At 39.5% G+C, this 21,566-nt stretch overlaps 2 protein-coding genes across 2 annotated transcripts; one reads left to right on the forward strand and one right to left on the reverse strand.

The window, feature by feature from the left end:
- The first annotated feature begins 5,154 nt into the window (after positions 1 to 5,154).
- syap1 (synapse associated protein 1) lies at positions 5,155 to 15,316 on the forward strand. Its single transcript, XM_036591444.1, has 9 exons — positions 5,155 to 5,502; positions 6,607 to 6,725; positions 7,354 to 7,420; positions 7,652 to 7,725; positions 7,845 to 7,984; positions 9,350 to 9,504; positions 12,671 to 12,729; positions 12,823 to 12,970; positions 14,215 to 15,316. Exons 1-9 carry the CDS (start codon positions 5,289 to 5,291, stop codon positions 14,340 to 14,342), a joined length of 1,104 nt encoding a protein of 367 aa, XP_036447337.1. The 5' UTR covers positions 5,155 to 5,288; the 3' UTR covers positions 14,343 to 15,316.
- Positions 15,317 to 18,349: 3,033 nt separating this feature from the next.
- On the reverse strand, positions 18,350 to 20,365 carry LOC118823055 (protein PXR1-like). The gene is made up of 2 exons (XM_036592433.1): positions 18,704 to 20,365; positions 18,350 to 18,600 (listed from the first exon to the last, which is right to left on the reverse strand). The coding sequence occupies exon 1, from the start codon at positions 20,286 to 20,288 to the stop codon at positions 19,779 to 19,781; it is 510 nt and encodes a 169-aa protein (XP_036448326.1). The 5' UTR covers positions 20,289 to 20,365; the 3' UTR covers positions 18,350 to 18,600; positions 18,704 to 19,778.
- Positions 20,366 to 21,566: the final 1,201 nt, after the last annotated feature.

Below are 21,566 nucleotides of genomic sequence, written 5' to 3' on the forward strand. Positions count from 1 at the left end.
TACATGGACTACTGTCTGCACACTTTTAGTAAATACGTCTACTCGTTTTTAAGAATAATGAGTGTTCAAGTCACCTCTAGCCAGGCCAGTTCAACTGCACTTAATTTGTAGCCAACTTGCAGAAGATTTGATGCATTTTAGCTGTTAAATTAACACAAAACTTTTACATTTATACTGCAGCCCAATATTACAACACATGGGTGTCCAAAACACCACCATAAGCAGTACATACATTAGTATAGTTTATATAGTATGTATAGTACATATGTTTTAGGTAGTTGTTCAGGTTTATGTAGAACATGCTTTGGTCATCTCATATCCCATAGCATGTTAAATGTAAATTTTGACAGCGATCTGACATATTTCTCAAGATTCACCCTCATGAAATCATAATTTTTTTCATAGTTCTGTGTTTTCGATTGCTAAGTTGTGTGTAAAAGTGACCAAATTCACACCTGTATTATTTTATTCACCCTAATTAATGGCTGTAATGAAACACCATTTTGAAGCATGTAACCAGCTCCCAGTGAGAGCTAGCTGGGCTAAAGTACAGCCTCAACATGGCGGAGTTAGTTTTAACACACTGTTACAGCTAAACTGCCCAAAGAAAACAATGAAATGGGTCTGCATTCCTTATATACATAAAACAGCTTGTTTTTGGGAACGTTTCATTAAAAAATTATGTAGTTGAAATGAAATACATTTCAGTTTTCTTGTGCTAATATTTGTGCTAATTATATCTTCTACTTTGTGGTCAAAAATACCCAGATAGCAGACAGTTCTGGGCCAATTCTAGCTTATGTCTGTGAGTGTTGGTTGATGTCTGGATAGATATAGCATGTAGAAAAAAAATACATGGACAGGTAAGCAAGTGTTGTAGGTGCTGGTAACTGTGAAAGTGTAGTTCAATGATTTGATATCTTGTTTATTTGAAATACAAAGTCAGTACCATTCATTCAGTTCCTGTACATTTAGTCATATCTGTGACCTTTGTTAAAACTACATACAATTAAAAAAAAAAAAATACAAATAAATGCATTTAAAAAAAATATATTTAACAAATACATTTTGGGGCCATTTTCATACATTCCAAAATATATATTTGATAAATACATTTGGAATATATATTTTTTCATATGGGATTAGGTAAGTGGGCCAGATGCTGGACAGCTGTGTATGGTTTTGACTCATATCTACATGAATGTTGTGGCCCAACAATGTGGATGAAGGAAGAGGGTCACAGCACAATGAAGTTGCACCAGATCAGTGCTCAGTTGATTTACAAGTCTGTGATGTTATAAGTGGCTCATTGCGACCCAGATAGCAAGCACGTATCGGTCCGCTGGGCTTAATAAGGTGGGCACCCCACTGAGTGTTTGCCACTGCTGGCCCACCCTCAGACCACTCAGATTACTGTCCTAAATACAGCTCTAACTAGTTCTGAATCTCCTCAATCTGATTTTAAATGAACATAGTTTATTTTCTAAAATAAAAGGCTGACTAATTACAAACAACTGAGAAAAAAATTATGACTAGGCCTGATATAAAATGATTTTATAGAAAATGTTGTTTATTTCAATTATTTACTAAGCTAATTTACAAAGTATAACTAAAGAAAGGAAGGAAGGAAAAATAAGTAAAAATTAGACTGTGAATGAGTGATGATACGTGGAATTTTGTCTAATACTCTGCTTAACCACCGGTGGGCTACAAAGTGCCAGTGGACCACCAGCTTTGCCATCAGTGGGCCAACAGTGGCCCAATATCCTCTTGCTAATGACTAGTGTTAATTCCATGCTGGTCCAAGCTGGTGTAAAGTTTCTCTGGTCACCCTGTATGGTCTAGCTTGTTGACCAGGATACCAGCATTCAAAACACAACACATCCTGATTTTACTGGTCACCAGCCATGCTGGTCTATGCTAGTTTTTCTAGCAAGACAAATCTGCCCTGTTGTGGTTTTGGACATGGGCAAAGGTCATTCTCTGAGGAAACTTAAACTGATTTTCTGTTATATGTCCACATATTCTGGATCTTAAAAGCAAATGAAATAAAAAAGAATAATTTAAGTCAGAAATGACACCTTTTCAGTTATTTTTGTGAAAGGTAACCGTACATTAGCATGCATGCTAATCATACAGCCAACAGGCTTTATTATGAACAAGTAGCCATTTTTGCGAAAGCAAATCAGGCCTGAGACAGGAGTGCAAAGTTTTTGTAGCACATTTTTCTGTACTTTTTTAACGGGTGGGAAATTAAACCACATTCAAACATACTAAATAGTATGTCAAAATAGTACACGACCCATACTAGCGTACTCGTTAGCATTGGGGTATGTGGTTTTAGACGCAGCCTCAGATTGGCCTGCTGTGGAAAAACTGCCTGTTTGGAGCCCTCTTGTGGTTTGCTGCTGTAATGACTCCTCCAATGTCTATACAGTCACCGCTTCTTTCCTTCCAGCAGAGCATAAAATGGGAGCTCATTTAGAGTGGAAATGGGGCGAGCAGAGACATTTTCCTCCAAAGAGCCTGATAGAACCTGATGAATTTCTCTCTCATTGGCCACGAGCAGCCACCCACATCCTCTTTCAAATCATTACCACCTCGCAGGCCTTTATTAGGCCTGTGGAAATGAAAAAGGAAGGAAAAGCCTCCTCCTCCCTCCGGGGCACCAGTGCATAAAATTCACATTACCTCTGTAGAGTTTTTTAGCTCATTTTGATGAATCCTCACTCTTACTGTCTGCCTCACATGGTTGTGAGGGTAATAAGTGCCATTAATCACTTCATAACTACCTCAGCTCACCTGCTCAGGGTCCTCCTGGGAAATTTACTTCAGATTCATCCTCTCCCTCAAGTACACTTCATGCTTTTACACCATCCTATCATAATATTGACATATGCAGATCTCTGACTGTTCCGTTCCTGTTTGAAGGCCTGCAACGGCACCAAAACAAATGCTGCTATACAGAGTTGTATGTAGAGCCGGTGTGAAACACAGAATCTTCTGGCCAGAAAGGACAAAATCAACTTTAGGCCTGGTTACTAACCTAGAGAAACCCATGGAGTGCCATGTAGCATAGTGACAGTTCAGTTAGACAACTCTACTTTTTAAAAGGGAAAATCCACCAATCTTTGAAAATTTCTGCATAATTACACTGGTAAGATTCAGTGGTTTGGTGTGAAATGCTCCACTCTGGAGAAACTTACTGGGTCAGATTTGTTCACAGTGGTGGTGGTAGGAACCAGACATCTGTAAAGTTTAATGCCTGTAAAAGCTACATCACATTAAGTTATTACACTAAAAGTTTACAAATATATAGCCTGAGACATTGTTTTATGATTGTTTTGAGGAAAAGGGGAAGGTAGGGGGCTGTAAGATGAAATAGTCCCTAAAGAAAACTTTTCATTTTTCAGATTTACCACTATTTTACCATCACTACACCATAAACACTACATTCATAAACTCAGAACTTGTGAATAAGCTCACTGGTCATTCTGGCTATGTTTGTGAATACAGAATAGAATACTGTCCAACCAAGACTGGATTTTTTTTCTGTAGTCTCACCTCAGATGTTATAATTAAAACACCAGAGTTCACTCACAATCACACACGTCATCTAACCCACTTATCCTTCTGTCACTGGGTGAAAGGCAGGATACACCCTGGACAGGTCGCCAGTCCATTGCAGCACAGACAGACATATACATCTACACACTCACTCACACCTTGGGGCGATTTACCATGTCCAACTGGCTTGACTGCATGTCTTTGGACTGTGGGAGGAAACCCATGCAGACACAGTGAGAACATGCAAACTCCACACAGAAAGGACGCTGGTCGTCTGGTCGGGAATCGAACCCAGGCCCTTCTTGCTGTGAAGCAATAGTGCTAGCCACTGCACCACCGTGCCACCCCACTCTCAATCAGTCATACATAAAAAATACAATAAAGCATAGAATTATGTTATCTGAAGATTCTTTAAACATTCCAAAGGTTCTTCACACTCATACGTCTACTTCAAACATGGTTCTTTAGGGAACCCAGAGTGGTTCTTCTATGGTGTCGTTCAAAGAACCCTTGTGGCACTAATTTTTTTAGTGTGTCCGCCAATTTTGCTGTCTACCAATTATTTTTACCTTAACAATTCAAGTCTGACTTATTTTCTTTACATTTTGACTTACTCTGTGGATATATTGACTTAGTATCTTGTAATAATGACTAATTTTCTCAAAATTTTGAGCTATTATGTTGAAGTGACATTATCCTGAAATAATGACTCACTTTCTTGAAATGTAAAAACTCTTTATTTCAACATGGTGTGTCAGAATTGTGTGTTAATAATTCAAAATGTATTCATCATTTTTGGACTCAAATTCAATCTTTTGAGAAATGAAGTCATTAATTCAAGATATTAATTCAAATAACAGAAAAAAATAACAGTCTATTTTTTCTCTACTACCTGATGGGAATGGGCTTCCATAGCTTTCTAAACACTGCTCAGCACATGAACTCAGTAACTGTTTTAGCTGCTGTTGTTTTTGGTTGCGACTTTTATGTCTGATAGAATTATTGTTCTGTTGGTCATGTAGGCAGTACAGACGCTCTACAGAGTCAGTGACCAGCACATCACTGATGTCATTTAGAACAGCAGAGTCCATTTTTAGCATGGTTGCAGGTTTACATTTCAGCACAGCAGAAGCCCACATAATGAAGTGTTTGACTGAGACCAGTTGAATAAACAAGTGGAGTTGTGTGTTTTCCTGCTTGTAATGAAATGAAAACCTGCGGCCACACCAATGCCTGGTCAGTGGAGTCAGTCAGAGAGGTTTACTCCTCTGCGCTTAGGCCAGCTCAGCGCTGCTAATCATTAACCACAAGACATAATAACCTGGTTTATTATGGACAATAAAACTACCTGATCCTGGACCATAATTTAATGGTTAAAAAAATCAGTACAAAATCACCACTATTGCATTATGCAACAAACAAAAACGTTTCAAACTCAATATGTCCTGTGTACTCGATACTACGTCAATTTTTTATTTTTCAAAAAAGTGAAGAATATTATTTCCTTGATATGGGCCGTTTAAGTCAAAACACTCGTCGCCTTCCCCGCCCAGCAGAGGGCGCTGCTCCGACTGTCCGCTTGGGAAACCCAACGAAGAAGCAGGTGCTGACGTTGAAGGAGGAGTAATGGAGTAACGCAGATAAACACCGCGCTTACAGACAGATTTAACTCGGTCCCAGAGTCCCGGAGCGGCCCGGAAAAGGGACAGACATACACGAACATGTTTAAAGGCTGGGGATCGTGGCTTGGCATTGAGACTCCCCCCGGAGCCAAAACAGGGGGAGCTGAAGCTGAAGCCGAAGCCGAAGCCGAAGCAGAAGCCTCTGAGGCAGTAAAGAGGAGGCAGGAGGAGGAAGCGGACAGTGAAGTAAACAAAGCAGAAAACAGCGAGACTGAAAACCCACCGCTTCTCCACCAGGCTAAGGGCCTGAGCGGTGAGCCGACCCTCTGCTTTCTCACATACAGTCATTACTGTGGCGCTAAGCTCGTCAGCTTCTTATTCGCCAGCTGCTTTTTCGAATTCTCCCTTTCCACCTTAAATGATGCAGCAGTTACGGTTCAGGCCTGGCGGAAGAACGTACCTGCTGCGCTGTTTAAGGTGGAACGGGAAGATTCGAAGCCAAGCTCGTCCTTACAGCTACGGCACCGACCGTCGACACTCTGGGCTCCAGTTCCTGAGCGCCGTGTTTCCAAAACACAGTGAAAGCGTTTTTCGTCAGTGACAGTAACGTTACAGCATTAAAGACAATTTTGTTGCTAGCTTAACGACACCTGTCGTTGTCGTCGTCGTCGTCGTTTGTTGTTGTTGTTGATGTTGAGTAGAGTAGCAACGCTGGCTAACTGCTCATACTGTGTTTACTGAGTGATTGGTAACGTCAAAGGGGAATTCCACCGATTTTTTTCAAAATTTCTCCATAATTCAGGGGTTAAGATATGAACAAACTCATTCAGAGTGGTTTGGTGTAAAAAAGGTTCATTTCTACAAAAACTTACGGACTCAGATTTCTTTACAGTGATGCTGATGGGAACCAGGGGTCGCCATGTCTACAACACAAACAGCCATTTTATTTACTGTCCAAAACCACCAGTGAATCTACATGTGTCTTAGTTTTTATATGTAATTCTGATGGTAAAATAGTGGTAAATCTTTAAAAAAGATTTTTGTTTGGGGACTGTTTTGCCTTTAACACCATTCATGTAAAATTCATTTGTTAAAATATGTTTTAGACCAAAACCTTGTCACACGACTACCATAAAACAGTGTCTCAGACTTAAGACTGAGTATTCATAACCATTTCGTGTAATAACTTTCTGTGAGGAAAGCTTTTAGAGGAATGTACGTTTGTACGTTTCTCTAGAACGGACCGTTCTACACAAACCACTCTGAATGGCTTTGTTGACATTTAAAACCGTTAAACTGTTTTTATTAGCATTAAACCTGATTCAGTTTCTGTAGTCTTACTAAGCACTTGTTGTAGATTCATAACAGACGGTTATGTGCTGAACCGAATGCCCTGCATTATTCTTTCTGCCCCAAGGATACATTTTCAACTTTGCGAGCAGCGCCACCAAGAAAATATCTGAGTCTGTGGCAGAGACTGCAAACAATATAAAGAAGAGTGTAGAGGAGGGCAACATAGACGGCATTATTGACAAGGTGATCTCTCTCTCTCTCCTTTTGTTTTTATTATCTAATAGGAGTCCAGTGTGTATGTTTAATTCAGATGGACACACAGTGGCCCTTATTCATTAAAACTGCGTACTGTCAAATCTGATTGTAAAACGGACCCACACAAATTTCACAGACAGCTGTGTTACCCCTCGATCTCATCTTTGACGTGTCAGTTTCATACCATACAGTGGTGTCCCACTTCGATACATTTCTCAGTAAACATTTTTACAGTAAAAAATAAGGAGCGGCAGAAAATATGGCTTAGGTTAAAATGTTAATGTTTCCTTTTTGAGTTTATTAGAGCATTTACCATTATAAAAGTATAATATTTGAAACAAAAGTGTTTTATGGTGTCCCAGTGTAATGCTCTAGCCACGAGCTAATGTGTTAGCAGCTAACATAATAAACACAAGGTAACGTGCTAGTCACTATACAACAATAGGATATGGAACGATTTGTCTATCTGTCTATCCATCTGTCTGTCCATCTGTGCTCTTCCTTTCTCTCATGATCTTCTATATTTATATTTAAGCGTTAAATTGAATTATTGTGTGAATTATATATTTAAAATTTAACTTATTTGTCTCCTCATTATCCAATTTCTTTTCCTCAGACCATTCTAGGAGATTTTCAGAAAGAACAGGAAAAATTTGTGCAAGAGAAAAATGCTAAGAAATCAGGTGAGAACGTACCCAGACGCTGAATTGACCTCTTCAGTATTAGGGCTGTTTTTTTGGGGCCCTAAGCAGAATGTGATTTCGCTTATGCATAGTGCCATCCCTCCTTAGAATAAATTTACATTAAATTTGATTGTTAATTACTTTTTTTTCTCCAATATCATGGAACTGCATGTTCTCTCAGAATCTTAGTAGTTAAATACTTTTGTCATTTTCGTTCTTCTGAATCTGTAGATACAGCAGTGCCTCCCTGGGTTGGATACAGTGAGGAGGAGACCATTCAGCAACAGATATTAGCTTTATCAGCTGTAAGGATTTTTTTTTCTTATCTTCATTGGTGTTTATAGCAGTAAACATGAGCTTTTATCTTGAAACATTGAAACACAGTGTGAAACAGTGTTATCATTATGAAGTGTTTTCTCGGCAGGACAAAAGAAATTTCCTTCGTGACCCTCCTGCTGGCGTGCAGTTCCACTTTGACGTTGAGCAGATGTATCCCATTGCCCAAGTCATGCTGCAGGAAGATGAGCTGCTCAACAGGATGCGCTTTGACCTGGTCCCAAAACAGTGAGTGAGAATGGGATTGAGATGGCTTGCGCCTGCTCTGCTCTCACTGCTCTTTTAAAAGATGCTGAGAAAAGGGCGCTAAACTTTGTGTGTTAGGTTACAACTGTTTAAGAGGGGAAGTGAGCAGTGAGCGTTAAGAATTAATAACAGCATTCCAAGATTTTTTTGTTGCTCGAAACACGCAAGCGGCTTTCAGATAAGGTTTTTTTTTTGGCCCGTCTGTGTTGTTTTATGATGTAAGTAACATGGCAGGAAAGTGCACTCACGCTGTATATACATGCTGCTGCTACATCTGTACTGAAATTTGTTGCTTAGTAATGCATGACTCATTTGACTCATTTGACTCGGTTGCCTCCACTTTCAGTGGAACATTGTATCTGATTTCATGTTACATAACCAGGCAGCCAAATTTTTTTCTAGGAGCCTAAAATGCCAGTTTTACCCATTAAGGCTGAACTGCTAACATTCTAACAGCTAACAGGCTAACTGGTTTCAGAAATATTCAGTTACAAGCGATCTAAATATTGACTGAAAGGGTCACATGAAATGTTACTGAAATTGTAAGTGAATGTCTATTCAGTCATCAGTTGACCTGTATTTTAGCAGAAATGTTGTTGTAGCAGTGCTAATGGAACTTAGCATTAACCTAGCAGTGTTAAGCGCATGAAGGCTGAATTACATTGAAAATGGCTGTGTGTGACTGACACACGTCTGTGTATGAGTTTCATTGTAAACAAAATAAGAATGTTCATGAAATGACTAGAATATCCATCCTAAAAGTGACAGTATTGCTAAGCACATCGCGCTGGGTGATGTTGCTGTTATTACTTCATTGCGTACTGTCTCCATATCCATGTCCCACATGTTTGAGTCGTCAGCGTCCCATGTTCCTGCTGGCAGAGACCCAGCCAGGGCTCGAATTCTTTTTCACCATGTACTGACTCCCTACACAAAGAACTAGAGAGCGAATAGAAACATAACCAGAGTTTTGTGTGCAACAAAAGATTGCTTCTTTTATGATACAACAAAACAATAAACCATATGGCCCCCATGTGCCTCCTGTACTGAATGGCACTCTGAATGACTATACGTGTCCTGTGAATATTATGATGCAATGTTTAATAAGTAAACCCCTTCACTTTTTTGCTTCAGAGTGTCAAGGAAACCATGCATGCACTTTCTTTTCTATTATAAAAGGTTTTTCAACTTTTTATCGCACCAAATTCACAAGCTGGCTAGGTTACCTCGGAGGAAAGATCCTTGTTTATAATTCCAGACCACAAACAGTATTGAATGGTCATCGCAACATACAGGTGCATTTGTATCTGTGGTTCTGAAGCCTTTGTGTGTATGGCTGTGTTGCAGTGTAAAGGAGGAGATGTTCTGGAGAAACTATTTCTATCGCGTGTCCCTCATCAAGCAGTCCGCTCAGCTCACAGCATTGGCAGCGCAGCAGCAGGCTGCCGAGAGGAGAGACGAGGAGAAGAACGGAGCCTCTCCACAGACCGAGAGCATTCCAGGTTCTGCCTCTATTTTACTGAGTTTCACTTGAGTAAGGGAGCTTGGAAATAAGACAATAGCATTATTTTACTGTCTTATATTTAAAATATTGTATGTATTTAGTCTTGAAGTATATGCTTATATACATGCTTGGTGTCTGAAGTTTGCTTCTTTAGTTTTTTCACTGGAGCACGGAGGCTAACATAGCTTAAAAGTAATGGAAGGTTATGACCCTCAGTCTCACCAGTTTGACAGAATTTTATATCGTTCTTGCTGTTTCATTTATCAGTGTTCTCTACCTACAATACCCACTAAGCATTACGCAAATGCATCTTCCACCCATTGGGATTTTCTGTATGGCATTAAAGTAATCCACTGATGTACCACTCATGCAGAAGTTAATAAATACAGGTGTGATATTCAGCTTTATGTTAGCTGTTAATATTTACAGTAACTTTAGCTGTCCGGCTTCCCTCTGCATTAGCCAGATAGCGGGGGGAAAAAAATAAAACAGCCCATCTTTTCGGGATACATCATTAGAAGGGGGTTACTACTGCAGCGTTCCTCTAAGATAGGGTCACCAGACATCCCTGGTTTTGGTGGCCTGTCCCCGTTTTTCATAAGGAAGACCTGGCAGCAGGGTAGACGGGCAGACATCTTGTGTTGTGCTTGTTTTGGCCAACAGAAGGGGCTAGCAGTATTCTCTTAAACTTGTTTGACTAGTTTTAGAGAGTACTGCTGTGTAAAAGTCAGCCAGAAGCTAGCAAGTGTCAAGTGAGTCCAGAACATCACCACAAACGTCTTTTCAAGAAACAAGGTAACTTGGGGATTAACGCAGGAGTGGGTTACGGAACTTGAAACGTACTACCAGGTGATAAGTAGGCTGATTTGCATGATAACAGCCATCTCTGTCTCTCCAGAGCTAGAACTAGCCCAGGGGTGTGTTTAGGGTCTGGTTACTGGTGAAAGGGTCTTTTTTCTTTAACTACAAGTCTCTTTGTACTGCCAAATATTTAATATGAATATGAATTATAGGCTCATACAACCTGCCTGAACCGCTAGACCTAATGACTTTTGAGACCCTTTTTACTTGCTTACTTTTTACTTTACTTACTTTTATTTCTAAAAAGCGACAAGCGACAAGTCTCGCGAGGGGTAGAGCAAGAAATCTTAATCTTTTATAAGGCTATTGTACTTTATTCCGGTGCATTCTGTAACGTTAAGGCAAATTTCAGTCATCAGGTTTCAAGATCACTGTTACTTCTGTTTATTGCATTGCAATGCACTTTTGTCCATCACCTACATTTGGAAAACTGTTCAGTTATTCTACGGCTGCAACAATGAATTGGTTAAATTAATAACTTGGATAATAAGCGAATCGTTGGTAAAAATAGATGCCATTGATACGCCGGCGTATTTAAAAGAAAATTTTGATAGCAGGTACTACATTGAAGGGCCATGCATGACACATAAGGTCACAAACATGGAAACACCTTCTAAAGAGACAGTTTTTGGCAAATTGTGTAAAACTGAGCTCACATAGAACAACAGCATGGCCGTTTCAGTGAGCAATTTTTTTTTCTGTTGCATCTATAGCAGAAGCACAGCATTTAGAGTAAGTAAGATACTAAACCCAAAAAGTATCAAAAAGTGATCAAATTTTAGGCTGTATTTCACCGATTTTTCAAAATAACTAATACATAGCACAAATATAGCCATTTTATTTATTATTCAAAAAGTGATTCTGCTTCTGAGATTTTATATGTAATGTTGATCATGGTAAAATAGTAGCAAAAGTTTTCTTTGGCTGCTATTTTAGGTACTTTGAACACCCTGTAGGTACCCCCACGAAAATACATTTTAAGCTAAAAGCCTTTTGCAAAACTATCGTCTCGAGGGCCCTATGAAATCTGTTTAATTTTTTTCTCCCTTATTTAGGTTTTTAAGGTTTTCCTTTAAGAAAATATGCGTTATTAGCTACAGTTATTCAAACAATAGCTAAATTGCACTTTTTTGTTTATTAAAATAAAATTGCTGCAATAACATTTAGCTATTGCAAGAAGAGTAAAAATGAATTAAAAGTTCAGGTCACATATTAATTACATTAAAATTAAGAATCTAATTTTTATTGATTTCTAAAATACATCTATAGCCTAGATGTTTATAGAATTGTAGATAATATACATCCGTGCATTTATACATCTGTAGTGTAGTTTAGTTTAACAGTTTCTCCACAGGAGGGCGGGAGTATCACTCAGATAGCTTTGGTGTGTATCATTGAAAATGAAAAAGTGGAATGAACCCACCACAAGCTCTCAGTAACGCGCACGTGTTTGCAGCCCCAAAAATGACTGTATGTAATAATGTAATAGGCTACTCCTCGTTAAATATATATGTTTAATTTGCACATCAGTTCAATTACTCAAATATAGCACATGCAACTAATACGTAGTCAATGTAAGTACTGGATAACCAAACTTTACTCACTTGTCACAGTGTGGAGAGTTCTGTGGTCCCGGTTATCAGTAGTTTCATCAACTACAGTGGACGCAAATCTTTCAAAGAGTTGCCTCCATTTGTTGTATTTTGACCATTTTATTGTTTCCTCTTCTGTTACTCAGAAGGGTTTATGCATTGAGCTTGATTTCGCCTTGTTCTTTTGGTGTGTTTTGGATTTGACATTTTCTTTGCAAGTATCTTTTGGTGTCCAGTCTATAGTATGTTGGCAAAACTTGGAGAAAAGCTGTTGCCCTGGTTCATAAAAATCATTTGGATACTGTTGTGTCCTGAATTTTCTAGTTAAAACAGTGTTTCTTAGTTTTTTCGATGCTGTTATCATACCCGAAGCTAATGGCTTTGACATTATTCTCAACTATCTAACCAGTTAACAAAATTTGTAGTAAGCGCAGATACAGAGAGACCAAAGAGAACAAATTCACAGTTTCTGGACAGTACAAGAACTTTTTTAAATATTTTCCAATTCTGTGCATTTCCGTCTTTTCCATCATTTTACTCTCTGGCATCAAGCATTGTGTTATAACCAGTTCATTTAACAGCTCACTCCTGACGTAGCTTTGAGAGGCATTTACCACAAACCACAACTTTATGTATAATACATTACTGAAAGTGTGATTCCTTCACCTGAAGTGAATTTGGATAAATCATTTAGTCTATTTTATGCCACAGAAACCATCAGACCAAAAACACCTCCTACTACCATCAATGCAAAACCCAAATCTAATGAGGTACGTGATAACACTACATATTTACATTATTAATATCAATTTAACCAATAAATAAAAACCACAGCAGACGTTTCTCATATACATTCTACACAGCATGAGGAGGAGGAGATCTCTACCAGCCCTGGAGTTTCTGAGTTTGTGAGTGATGCGTTTGATACATGTAACATCAATCAGGAAGACTTGCGGAAGGAGATGGAGCAGCTGGTTCTAGACAAGAAAGATGAGGCCTCCCCTCAGGATGGTGAGTTTGGTACATCAGGAGAAACAGGTTTGAGACTGGCTTCTTTTACACCAGTTAAACATACTCTGAAGTACTACTAGGACACAATTAGTTTTACACAGGATTAGTTTCACATTACAGGATGACTGTAATGAGTGATTGACATGAAATAAAATATGTCAGTATAATGACAGAGAAGGGAGTGGCTACTCGATTTATGCCCTGCCTTCACTCAAAGAAAAATAGAGAATATGTTAAAACATTTAACTACTATTTCAGTTACTTTAACCATCTGCTTTTCTGTCTTAAGTAAATGCAGTGTCATTAGTATTGTAATTAGCTTGGAAATTTATAGCCAACAGTGAACATCACTGGATAAAGCGTGTTTTATAGCATGGGATACTCTAGGGTTATTCTACCATTCTTTTTATAGCATGGAATTGATATATTCTGGGGCTGTTCTACAGTTCATTTGATAGCATGGGATTAATGCCTTTTGGGGTTATTCAACGATTTGTTTTATAGGAGGTAAAAGGGGGCAGAATCTTTACTGACAGTAAAGTGCAGTGGGGAAAATATAGTGACGTGCATTCAGATGGGACTAAAATCACTGAGAAACACTGGTAAAAATGTCATTACGCTACTTCCTCATGTAAAACTAATCCTGTCCGAATAGTGCTTTACACTGGGTTAGGGTTTGTTTTTTTGTTTTTGTTTTTTTTTTTTTTAAACAGAAGAAGGAAAAAATGATTAGCTGAAAATCTGAGAGCAACTAACAGTCTTTTAAGACGAGCCATAAAGCAAAACAATTCAACAAAAAGTCTGGTTAACACAATTTTCCTCTTATTCTAAATGTAATCTATTAGCCAAGGCATATTTAGTTGCCAGACAAGAGTAAAGACAAAATTCAGTGTTCAACATGGTTACTTTTACTATTTTATTATGTGATATACTTTTGTCTATTTTTATAGATAACAAAATGTCATATAGTGTCAGAAACCAGATAAGCAAATCTATTTGACATTACTTGCTCAACAAGACATGGTCTGAGGCAGGTGTGAAATGATGTAGCCATGCAGTATAATCTTCCATTTCAACTTATTTAATACTGTCTTTAACTAACCTCAGTACTTTATTACTTTTAATTTTATTTTTTAGTCAAATGTAATTTTCACTTACAGTTGATTCCAGACTTTTGAACAGTAGTGTGTATCTCCATCTTCTTCTGTCTCTCATTCCTCTTCTGTGTTTTTCCACCCCATCAGAAGAAACGTCAGAGTGGGAGAGGGAGCTGCAGCGAGAGCTGCAGGAGTACGAGGTCGTAGCAGAAGCAGAAAACCGTGATGACGACTGGGACCGTGAGATTGAAGAGATGTTGCAGGCTGACAGCTAAACCCCAGAGCCATTGTTTCTGGTGTGGACTCATCCCTGCACTGGAGACAGAGAGCGAAAAGAACGGACCAGAGAACAATCAACCAAGAGTGGGTTTCAGAAGCCACTACATTATGACAGGCTCTAGAATCATACTATATGATATCTTTACGACGTGTCTATCTGTTGAAATGAATTAAGAGGATATATCTTTTAAGAAAGCTTTTTTCCAATTTAAAAATAGTTGGATGTAGGATGTTCTATTTAGTGGACTTTGGCTTGGTGCCAAATTGCACAGCGTCTACAGTAAAACGTTCTTCTTTGCTGATGGAGAGAAATGGTTCATTTTACCTTTTTATACACAGGAGTGATCTGACTGTGTTTAAACTGTCCTGCTTTATCTGAGGCTTTGTCATTCAGTTTGATCCTGATTTTAAACTAAAAGAAAGGTGAGGAATCTGGAGCAGCATAGACATGAGCTCAGATACAGCCAACCAAGTCCCATGCAGTCCCAGAGAGAGTGTGTAGAAAGCATTTTGTTTTTTTACACCATTTGAAAACATCAGCTGCTTTTTACATTTCATGATGAATGGACCAAAAGAAATGATTCAAAATAAATTGGACTAAACTTTCTATAAATTAACATACGTTAAAGTTCCGTACTCCTTCCTGCTTTGGGGAAGTCTGCTGATGTGAGTGAGTGGTTACTGTCACACAGCACAAAAACTTTGTTTTATTTTTTAATGGCCCTCTGTGTTGTTTCTTTGGGTTTGATGAGTATGTAAACTAGGGTGTATGAACTCTTGGTGGAATGTAGGTGAAGGTTTTAATCCTCCTGTTCATCACGGAGGGATGGATAGGGAAAGATCTAAAGGATAGAAAGCTAATATATCTTTGTTTTTACTGTTTTTTTTTCCTCTGTGCATTTTTTGTCTTATTACCTATCCACTGCATAATCATACTTGTGTGTCTGTCAATAAAATTTTTGTCTGTAAATCCAAAAGTTCTATAAATTTTGTTTGAAATCCAAAAATAATTACAGTTATACGGAGATTGCCCTTGGTATGGTAAAAAATCCATTGGTTATCCTAATGAGAGTTAAGATTCTCTTGAGTATATTCATAAGCTGTATGCAGTAGTAAAGAAATATTAGGGCGGGTAGAATAGAATAAATAACCACCAATTTGACAAACTGTCTTCTTCTGAAACTGAAAACTCTGGAACTGTCAAAACATGAAGGTTTGTGTTAAGGTATAAGTGAGCTCCGGGACAGTGGCGCCTCTTGGTGGCGTTGGATGCACTCATACGTAGCGTCCCAGAGGTTCTCAGTTGGATTCAGGTCTGGGGAACGGGAGGACCATTTAATGGCATCTATGCCTCTGTTGTCCAGGAACTGCCTACACACTCTAGCCACGTGAGGCCGGGCATTGTCCTGCACCAGGAGGACCCAGGGCCCACTGCACCAGCGTAAGGCCTGGCAATGGCTCTGAGGATTTTATCCTGATACCTAAAAGCAGTCAGGGTACCATTGGCCTGTGTGGGTTGTGTGACCCTCCAAGGATATGCCTCCCCAGACCATCACTGTCCCACTACCAAACTGGTCATGCTGGAAGATGTTGCAGGAAGGATAATGTTCACCATGTTGTGTCTAGATTCTTTGACATATGTCACATATGCTTAGTGTGAACGTGCCCTCTTCAGTGAAGAGAACGGGACCTGCCAATTCTGGTGTTCTGTGGAGAATGCCAATCGAGCTGCACAGTGCTGTGCTGTAAGGATGTTGGGCCCTCATACCACTTTTATGGAGTCTGTTTCTGAAAGTTTGGTCAAAAACATGCACACCTGTAGCATGCAGGAGGTCATTTTATAGGGCCCGGCAGTTTCTCCTTGCACAGAGGAGTAGATACTGGTCCTGCTGCTGGGTTGATGTCCTTCTACAGCCCTGTCCAACTCTCCTCATGTAACAGCCTGTGTCCTGGTATATCCTCCATGCCCTTGAGACAGTGCTGGGAAACTCAGCAAACCTTCTTGCGACAGCACGTATGGATGTGCCATCGTAGAGGAACTGGACTGCCTGTGCAACCTGAATGGGCTGCAGGTACTGCCCCATGCTACCAGTGATAAGGACACTAACAAAATGCAAAACAAGAGAAGAATCGGTCAGAAAGGATAAAGAGAGAGTAATTGTGGCAACCACCTGCAAAAACATTCCCTTTTTGCGGTTTGGTACATCAGGAAGGTACAACCCCATTTCCAAAAATTTGGGATGCTGTGCAAGATGTAAATAAAAACGATGCAATGATCAAATCATTTGAACCCTATATTTAACTGAAAATAAAGCATATCAAATGTTAATTCTGAGAAATGTTACTGTTTCTTGGAAAAATATGTCTGTTTTTAATTTGATGTCAGTGACACGTTTCAAACAAGTTGAGACAGGAGCAACAAAAGACTGATAAAGTTGTGTAATGCTCAAAAAACACCTGGTAGAACATCACACAACTAATTTGGTTAAGTTACAGGACAGTAACATAACTGGGTATAAAAAGATCAGCCAGAGAGGTGAATTCTTCCAGAAGTAAAGATGAGGAGGGGTTCACCACTCTGTGAAAGACTGTACAGTTACTAGTGCAACAATTCAAGAATGAGGTTTCTCAACATAAAATAGCAAAGAACTTAGGGATTTCATGTACATGAGCTTGGATGATGAAACGATAACAATAATAATCGTGATATAACTTTTCTTGATAGAAATATTAGAAATAAACGTTCAATATAATACACCATTCTCACACTTCCACATTCTAGCGACAGCTCTGGTGGCATTTTCTACTGCAAGAAAAGCGACAGTAGTCTGCTATCGTCTGTGCTCCTGTGACCAAGTGTGTCAAGATAAGTGGCATAACTGTACTGGCCTACAGTGAACTCACGTCTATCCCAACATCCTAACAAGCTTTAGCAGCATTAAATCACGGCTGCTCCACACAACTACACCACTGTGTTACAGCTCTCAAATAGTCGTATTTTAGTATTAGTGCATTAATGTATTAGTGGGTTGATATTAGTTACAGCACTGATTTAAAAAAGTAAACTGAGGAAGCTGTGTGGCATTGGAGAGTGGGAGAACACTAGCTTCCCAGGAACAGAGCAATGCTGGCTAACTTGAAGCATTGCTGTCATTCGCACAACACGGAGAATTGATGTTACTGTAGATGTAACTGGATGTTGTTTATCTGGTATGAGAGAATCACACTGCAGTTAAAGCTTTTTACACAGTGAACAATATATTGCGGTTCTTCCACCCCTCAAACTACTCTGACATGGATGCGGTAGGAGTGATGGCAGTAAGGTGGTGTGATCAATCACTGACGTACCGAGCCAGCTAATGTTTGCTGTTCGTACTAAGTTGTTGAGAAACCAAGCAGGTTAGCACTTGTAACCCAACAGCCTAGCACTCATCACCAGACAGCTAAAATAATCTGTTTTCTTTTTAAATTGTGAATATTATAAAAATCACAGCTGTGCTGTTCCAGAGGAGAGGAGAGGGACCATCTGACTCGTTATCAGCACAGAGTTCAAAAGCCAGCATTCAAGATGCAGCATTATAACCAGTGGCAGTTTCCAGTCATTTTAGTGTGTGGTGGAGTTGCCATATCTGAATATTAGACACTTAACCAGTGTCAATGGTAGTTTCTTGTCAGGCATCTTAGTGACAGGTTTTGTGATAAAACATTTATACAGTTTATTTTTCTGTTTGTGAATTCTTAGTACTTGAATGTGATCATTCACAAAAGGCGCTATACGTCTTGACAACCACATCAACTCTGCATTTTGTGCTGCAGTTATTTCAAAGGAATTTGAAATTAATTTGTTGATGTAAATGTGTCCAATTAAGTTTCTTCTAACAGGTTTTCAATAAATCACTATGATGCTTAAACATCTATATATATATATATCTACATATATATATATATATATATATATATATATATATATGATGTCCTCAGACAGCAGATCGTACATTTCATTAGCTTCTGTAAATGTGGAGGGTCTAGGAATGTTCTTTATTTCAAGAGCAGTAGTACATTTCTGCAGTAGCATGAGGAAAGCAGCCAGAGAGTCGTCTGATGATATGGGAACTTTTTATTCTGAAGAAGGGTCTGGGAGGCTTCTGAAGGCCTCGTTTAACACCAAAGATGGTTCGTCCACCCCACACACAAATTGTTCCGCTTGCTGCAGGACATCATCATCATCTACTTGGCAAAGCATGTCAGCAAAGCCTGTAGGGAAAATGTTACTCTGTTAGAGTATTATAACTATTTATCATGTGAGAAACATGAGAAATACCAGGTGGTGGTGAAATAAACAGCACATCTGACTTACCAAAAGGACCTGGAACACTGCGTTGCTGGCCAATGTCGTGTGCGCTCCATATCGTCTGCTCCATAACCAGTTCTTTTTGGAGCAAAGGAAAGTGGGCGCACTCCAACAGTTTCTGTAGAGCAAAATCAGAACCAAAAATCACCTTCCTTGTTTTTCTAAAAGCATTAACTTACATGTGTACAGGATTGTCATACATATAAAACAGTGCAGCCTTGCAAATTCCACACCCCAACATTCCCACAAACTGTAAATAGAAAAAGAATAAATGGCCAAAATAACTTCACTAATGCCTGAGTAAGTCTTTGTCCTTTTTTGAGAGGGATTAAGTTTTTCTATTTCATGTTGTTGAGTCAGCTATTATGCACAGAATCACACAAATACATAACGTTTTGCTCCCGGACAGCATCGCAGAAATACCTGGAGATAAACCTTTGCTTCCAGTTAGAAGTGACAGCCTCATGCTAAATAATAGACACATCATCGATACAATATAACACAGCAATAACATTCACAAATTCACATTATTATTATATATTATCTGTCTAAAAAAGGCTGTTTGATCTGACATTGTTCGGTCTGATACCTTTTTGTCCGATGACGTTTCGTCTGATGTTTAATTCCATGAGATCTGAGACATGACGATGGTTTTCCAGAGACTCTAAGTCGTTTAGTCCGAGGAGCGATGCTGTTCTGTCCGAGGCCTGAGTGCTGACGCTGAGGTCTGAGGATGTCCTAAAATGTGCACCGTAGCTGATGCACTTTCAAAGGCGTTTTGCCACAGAATGAGCGCAGTAGGTGAGAATCTGTGACTGCAGAGCAGAGAGGAGCTGTTTCCCTTTTACATTTCAATTTTAACATCTTTCTATCTTGGTGTTTTCTTTAATAATGCAGTTCCAAAAATGTTATTAGAGAGTGCAAATGCATAGAAGTTAAAGTACATATTAATTGAATTATTGAATTTTCATTTTGAGCCCAAAATTGCATGTGGAAAATTTAAATTCAAATTTAGGATGACATTCCCTTTGATGCTGATATGTTTCCATTAAACACATTCTGGTTCTTTCACTTGAGTTTTTTAGCAGCACAGAAATTTTCTCCAGAAGCTCTTCCTTTCTGTGGTCTTTTCTTTTGTTGTTTTCTTCTTCTCCTCCTTTTTCTTTTTCTCCTCCTCCTTCTTCTTCTGCTTTCTGAGTTCTTCACTCTGCCTTTTCTGCAGTTTTCTCCGTTCTTTCTTTTCCTTCCTGGTCAGCTTGCTGTCGCTCTGGCACTGGCACGCTTTATTCAGCTCCGACGTGGACGGTGAAGTGATGACCAGTATAACCGGGCCTTCCCGTCTCTCTCCGTCCTGCTCGTGTGACGTTTCTCCCGGCATCTGATCTGTACCTTCCAGTCCTGCCATGTATCGTCTCATCTCTATGTCTTCATCCCACCTTTCCATTCTCCTGTCCACCTCTCGCGCTTTTCTCAGTGCCTGAAGAGCGTTCCTCATCTTTCCCATCAGACCACGTTTCTCTGTTTTTGGGCTCTTTACATCTGTCTCTTCCTTCTGTGTCCCCTCAAAACTCCTTGCTTCTTTTTCTCTCATCTGTTCTTCCTCTCTTTTCTCTTCTTCCTCTCTCCTCTGCTCTTCCTCTCTTTTCTCTTCTTCCTCTCTCCTTTGTTCTTCCTCTCTTTTCTCTTCTTCCTCTCTCCTCTGTTCTTCCTCTCTTTTCTCTTCTTCCTCTCTTCTCTGCTCTTCCTCTCTTTTCTCTTCTTCCTCTCTCTCTTCTCTGTTCTTCCTCTCTCCTCTGTTCTTCCTCTCTTTTCTCTTCTTCCTCTCTCCTCTGTTCTTCCTCTCTTTTCTCTTCCTCCTCTCTTTTCTCTTCTTCCTCTCTTCTCTGCTCTTCCTCTCTTTTCTCTTCTTCCTCTCTCCTCTGTTCTTCCTCTCTTTTCTCTGCTTCCTCTCTTTTCTCTTCTTCCTCTCTCCTCCGTTCTTCCTCTCTTTTCTCTTCTTCCTCTCTCTTCTCCACTGTGCTCTTTCTCAGTGTTTCCAGCTCCTTGTTCTTCTTTTTAATCTCTTTTTCCATTTTCACAATCTGTGAAATCAGGCGTTTCTCCCACTGGATCCGCAATGCGTTTTCCATCTTTTGAACTTTTTCCGTCTGTGCTGTGATTTGTCCCAAAAGCTGCTTTTCTCGTTCTTTCAGGTGTCTCACTTTCTCTCGGGCCTCCTCCAGTTCTCGGTGTATTTCATCAGACCTAAAGTTCTCTGTTTCTTCCTCTCTCCTCTGCTCTTCTTCTCTTTTCTCCTCTTCCTTTCTCCTCTGTTCTTCCTCTCTCTTCTCCACTGTGATCATTCTCAGCATTTCCAGCTCCTTGTTCTTCTTTTTTCATCTCTTTTTTCATTTCCATGTTCTCTGAAAGCAGGTGTTTCTCCCAGCGGATCTGCAGTGCATTTTCCATCTTTTCCGCTTTTTCTCTTTGTCCTTTCATTTGTCCCAAAAGCTGCTTTTCTCGTTCTTTAAGGTGTCTCAGTTTCCCCCGGGCCTCCTCCAGTTCTCTGTGTGTTTCATCAAACCTTACGCTCTCCATTATTTCCCAGTTAGGACACTGAAAACACCGCAAAGACAGACGCAGTAAGTTCCTAAATGAAGTCGCTCTCTACAGCAGGTGCTGCTCTAAAGACGTAACAAAGTTACTTCAGCCACGAGAATTTGACTGAGAGGAACCTTTTACACTCACACTCAACACAACAGTTACTCAAGTTCGCTGCTGTAATAGTGGAATTTTGAGCTTCTGCAGCCTATATAGGGCGTCACTGGTGACGTCACAGACGGCTGTTGTGACGTCACCATATATATAAACCACCGTGTCACAGAAAATG

The sequence above is a fragment of the Colossoma macropomum genome, unplaced genomic scaffold (genome assembly GCF_904425465.1).
Source record: "Colossoma macropomum unplaced genomic scaffold, Colossoma_macropomum, whole genome shotgun sequence".
Classification (NCBI taxonomy): Eukaryota; Metazoa; Chordata; class Actinopteri; order Characiformes; family Serrasalmidae; genus Colossoma; species Colossoma macropomum.

What these genes read in the sequence shown, in the direction of transcription:
- LOC118823055 (XM_036592433.1), bottom strand. Translation starts at nt 20,288, where the DNA reads ATGAGAGAAAAAGAAGCAAGGAGTTTTGAGGGGACACAGAAGGAAGAG.
- syap1 (XM_036591444.1), top strand. Translation starts at nt 5,289, where the DNA reads ATGTTTAAAGGCTGGGGATCGTGGCTTGGCATTGAGACTCCCCCCGGA. An exon ending in TTTGACCTGGTCCCAAAACA is followed by an intron (nt 7,985 to 9,349) that starts GTGAGTGAGAAT and finishes GCTGTGTTGCAG; the next exon opens with TGTAAAGGAGGAGATGTTCT. An exon ending in CAAAACCCAAATCTAATGAG is followed by an intron (nt 12,730 to 12,822) that starts GTACGTGATAAC and finishes CATTCTACACAG; the next exon opens with CATGAGGAGGAGGAGATCTC.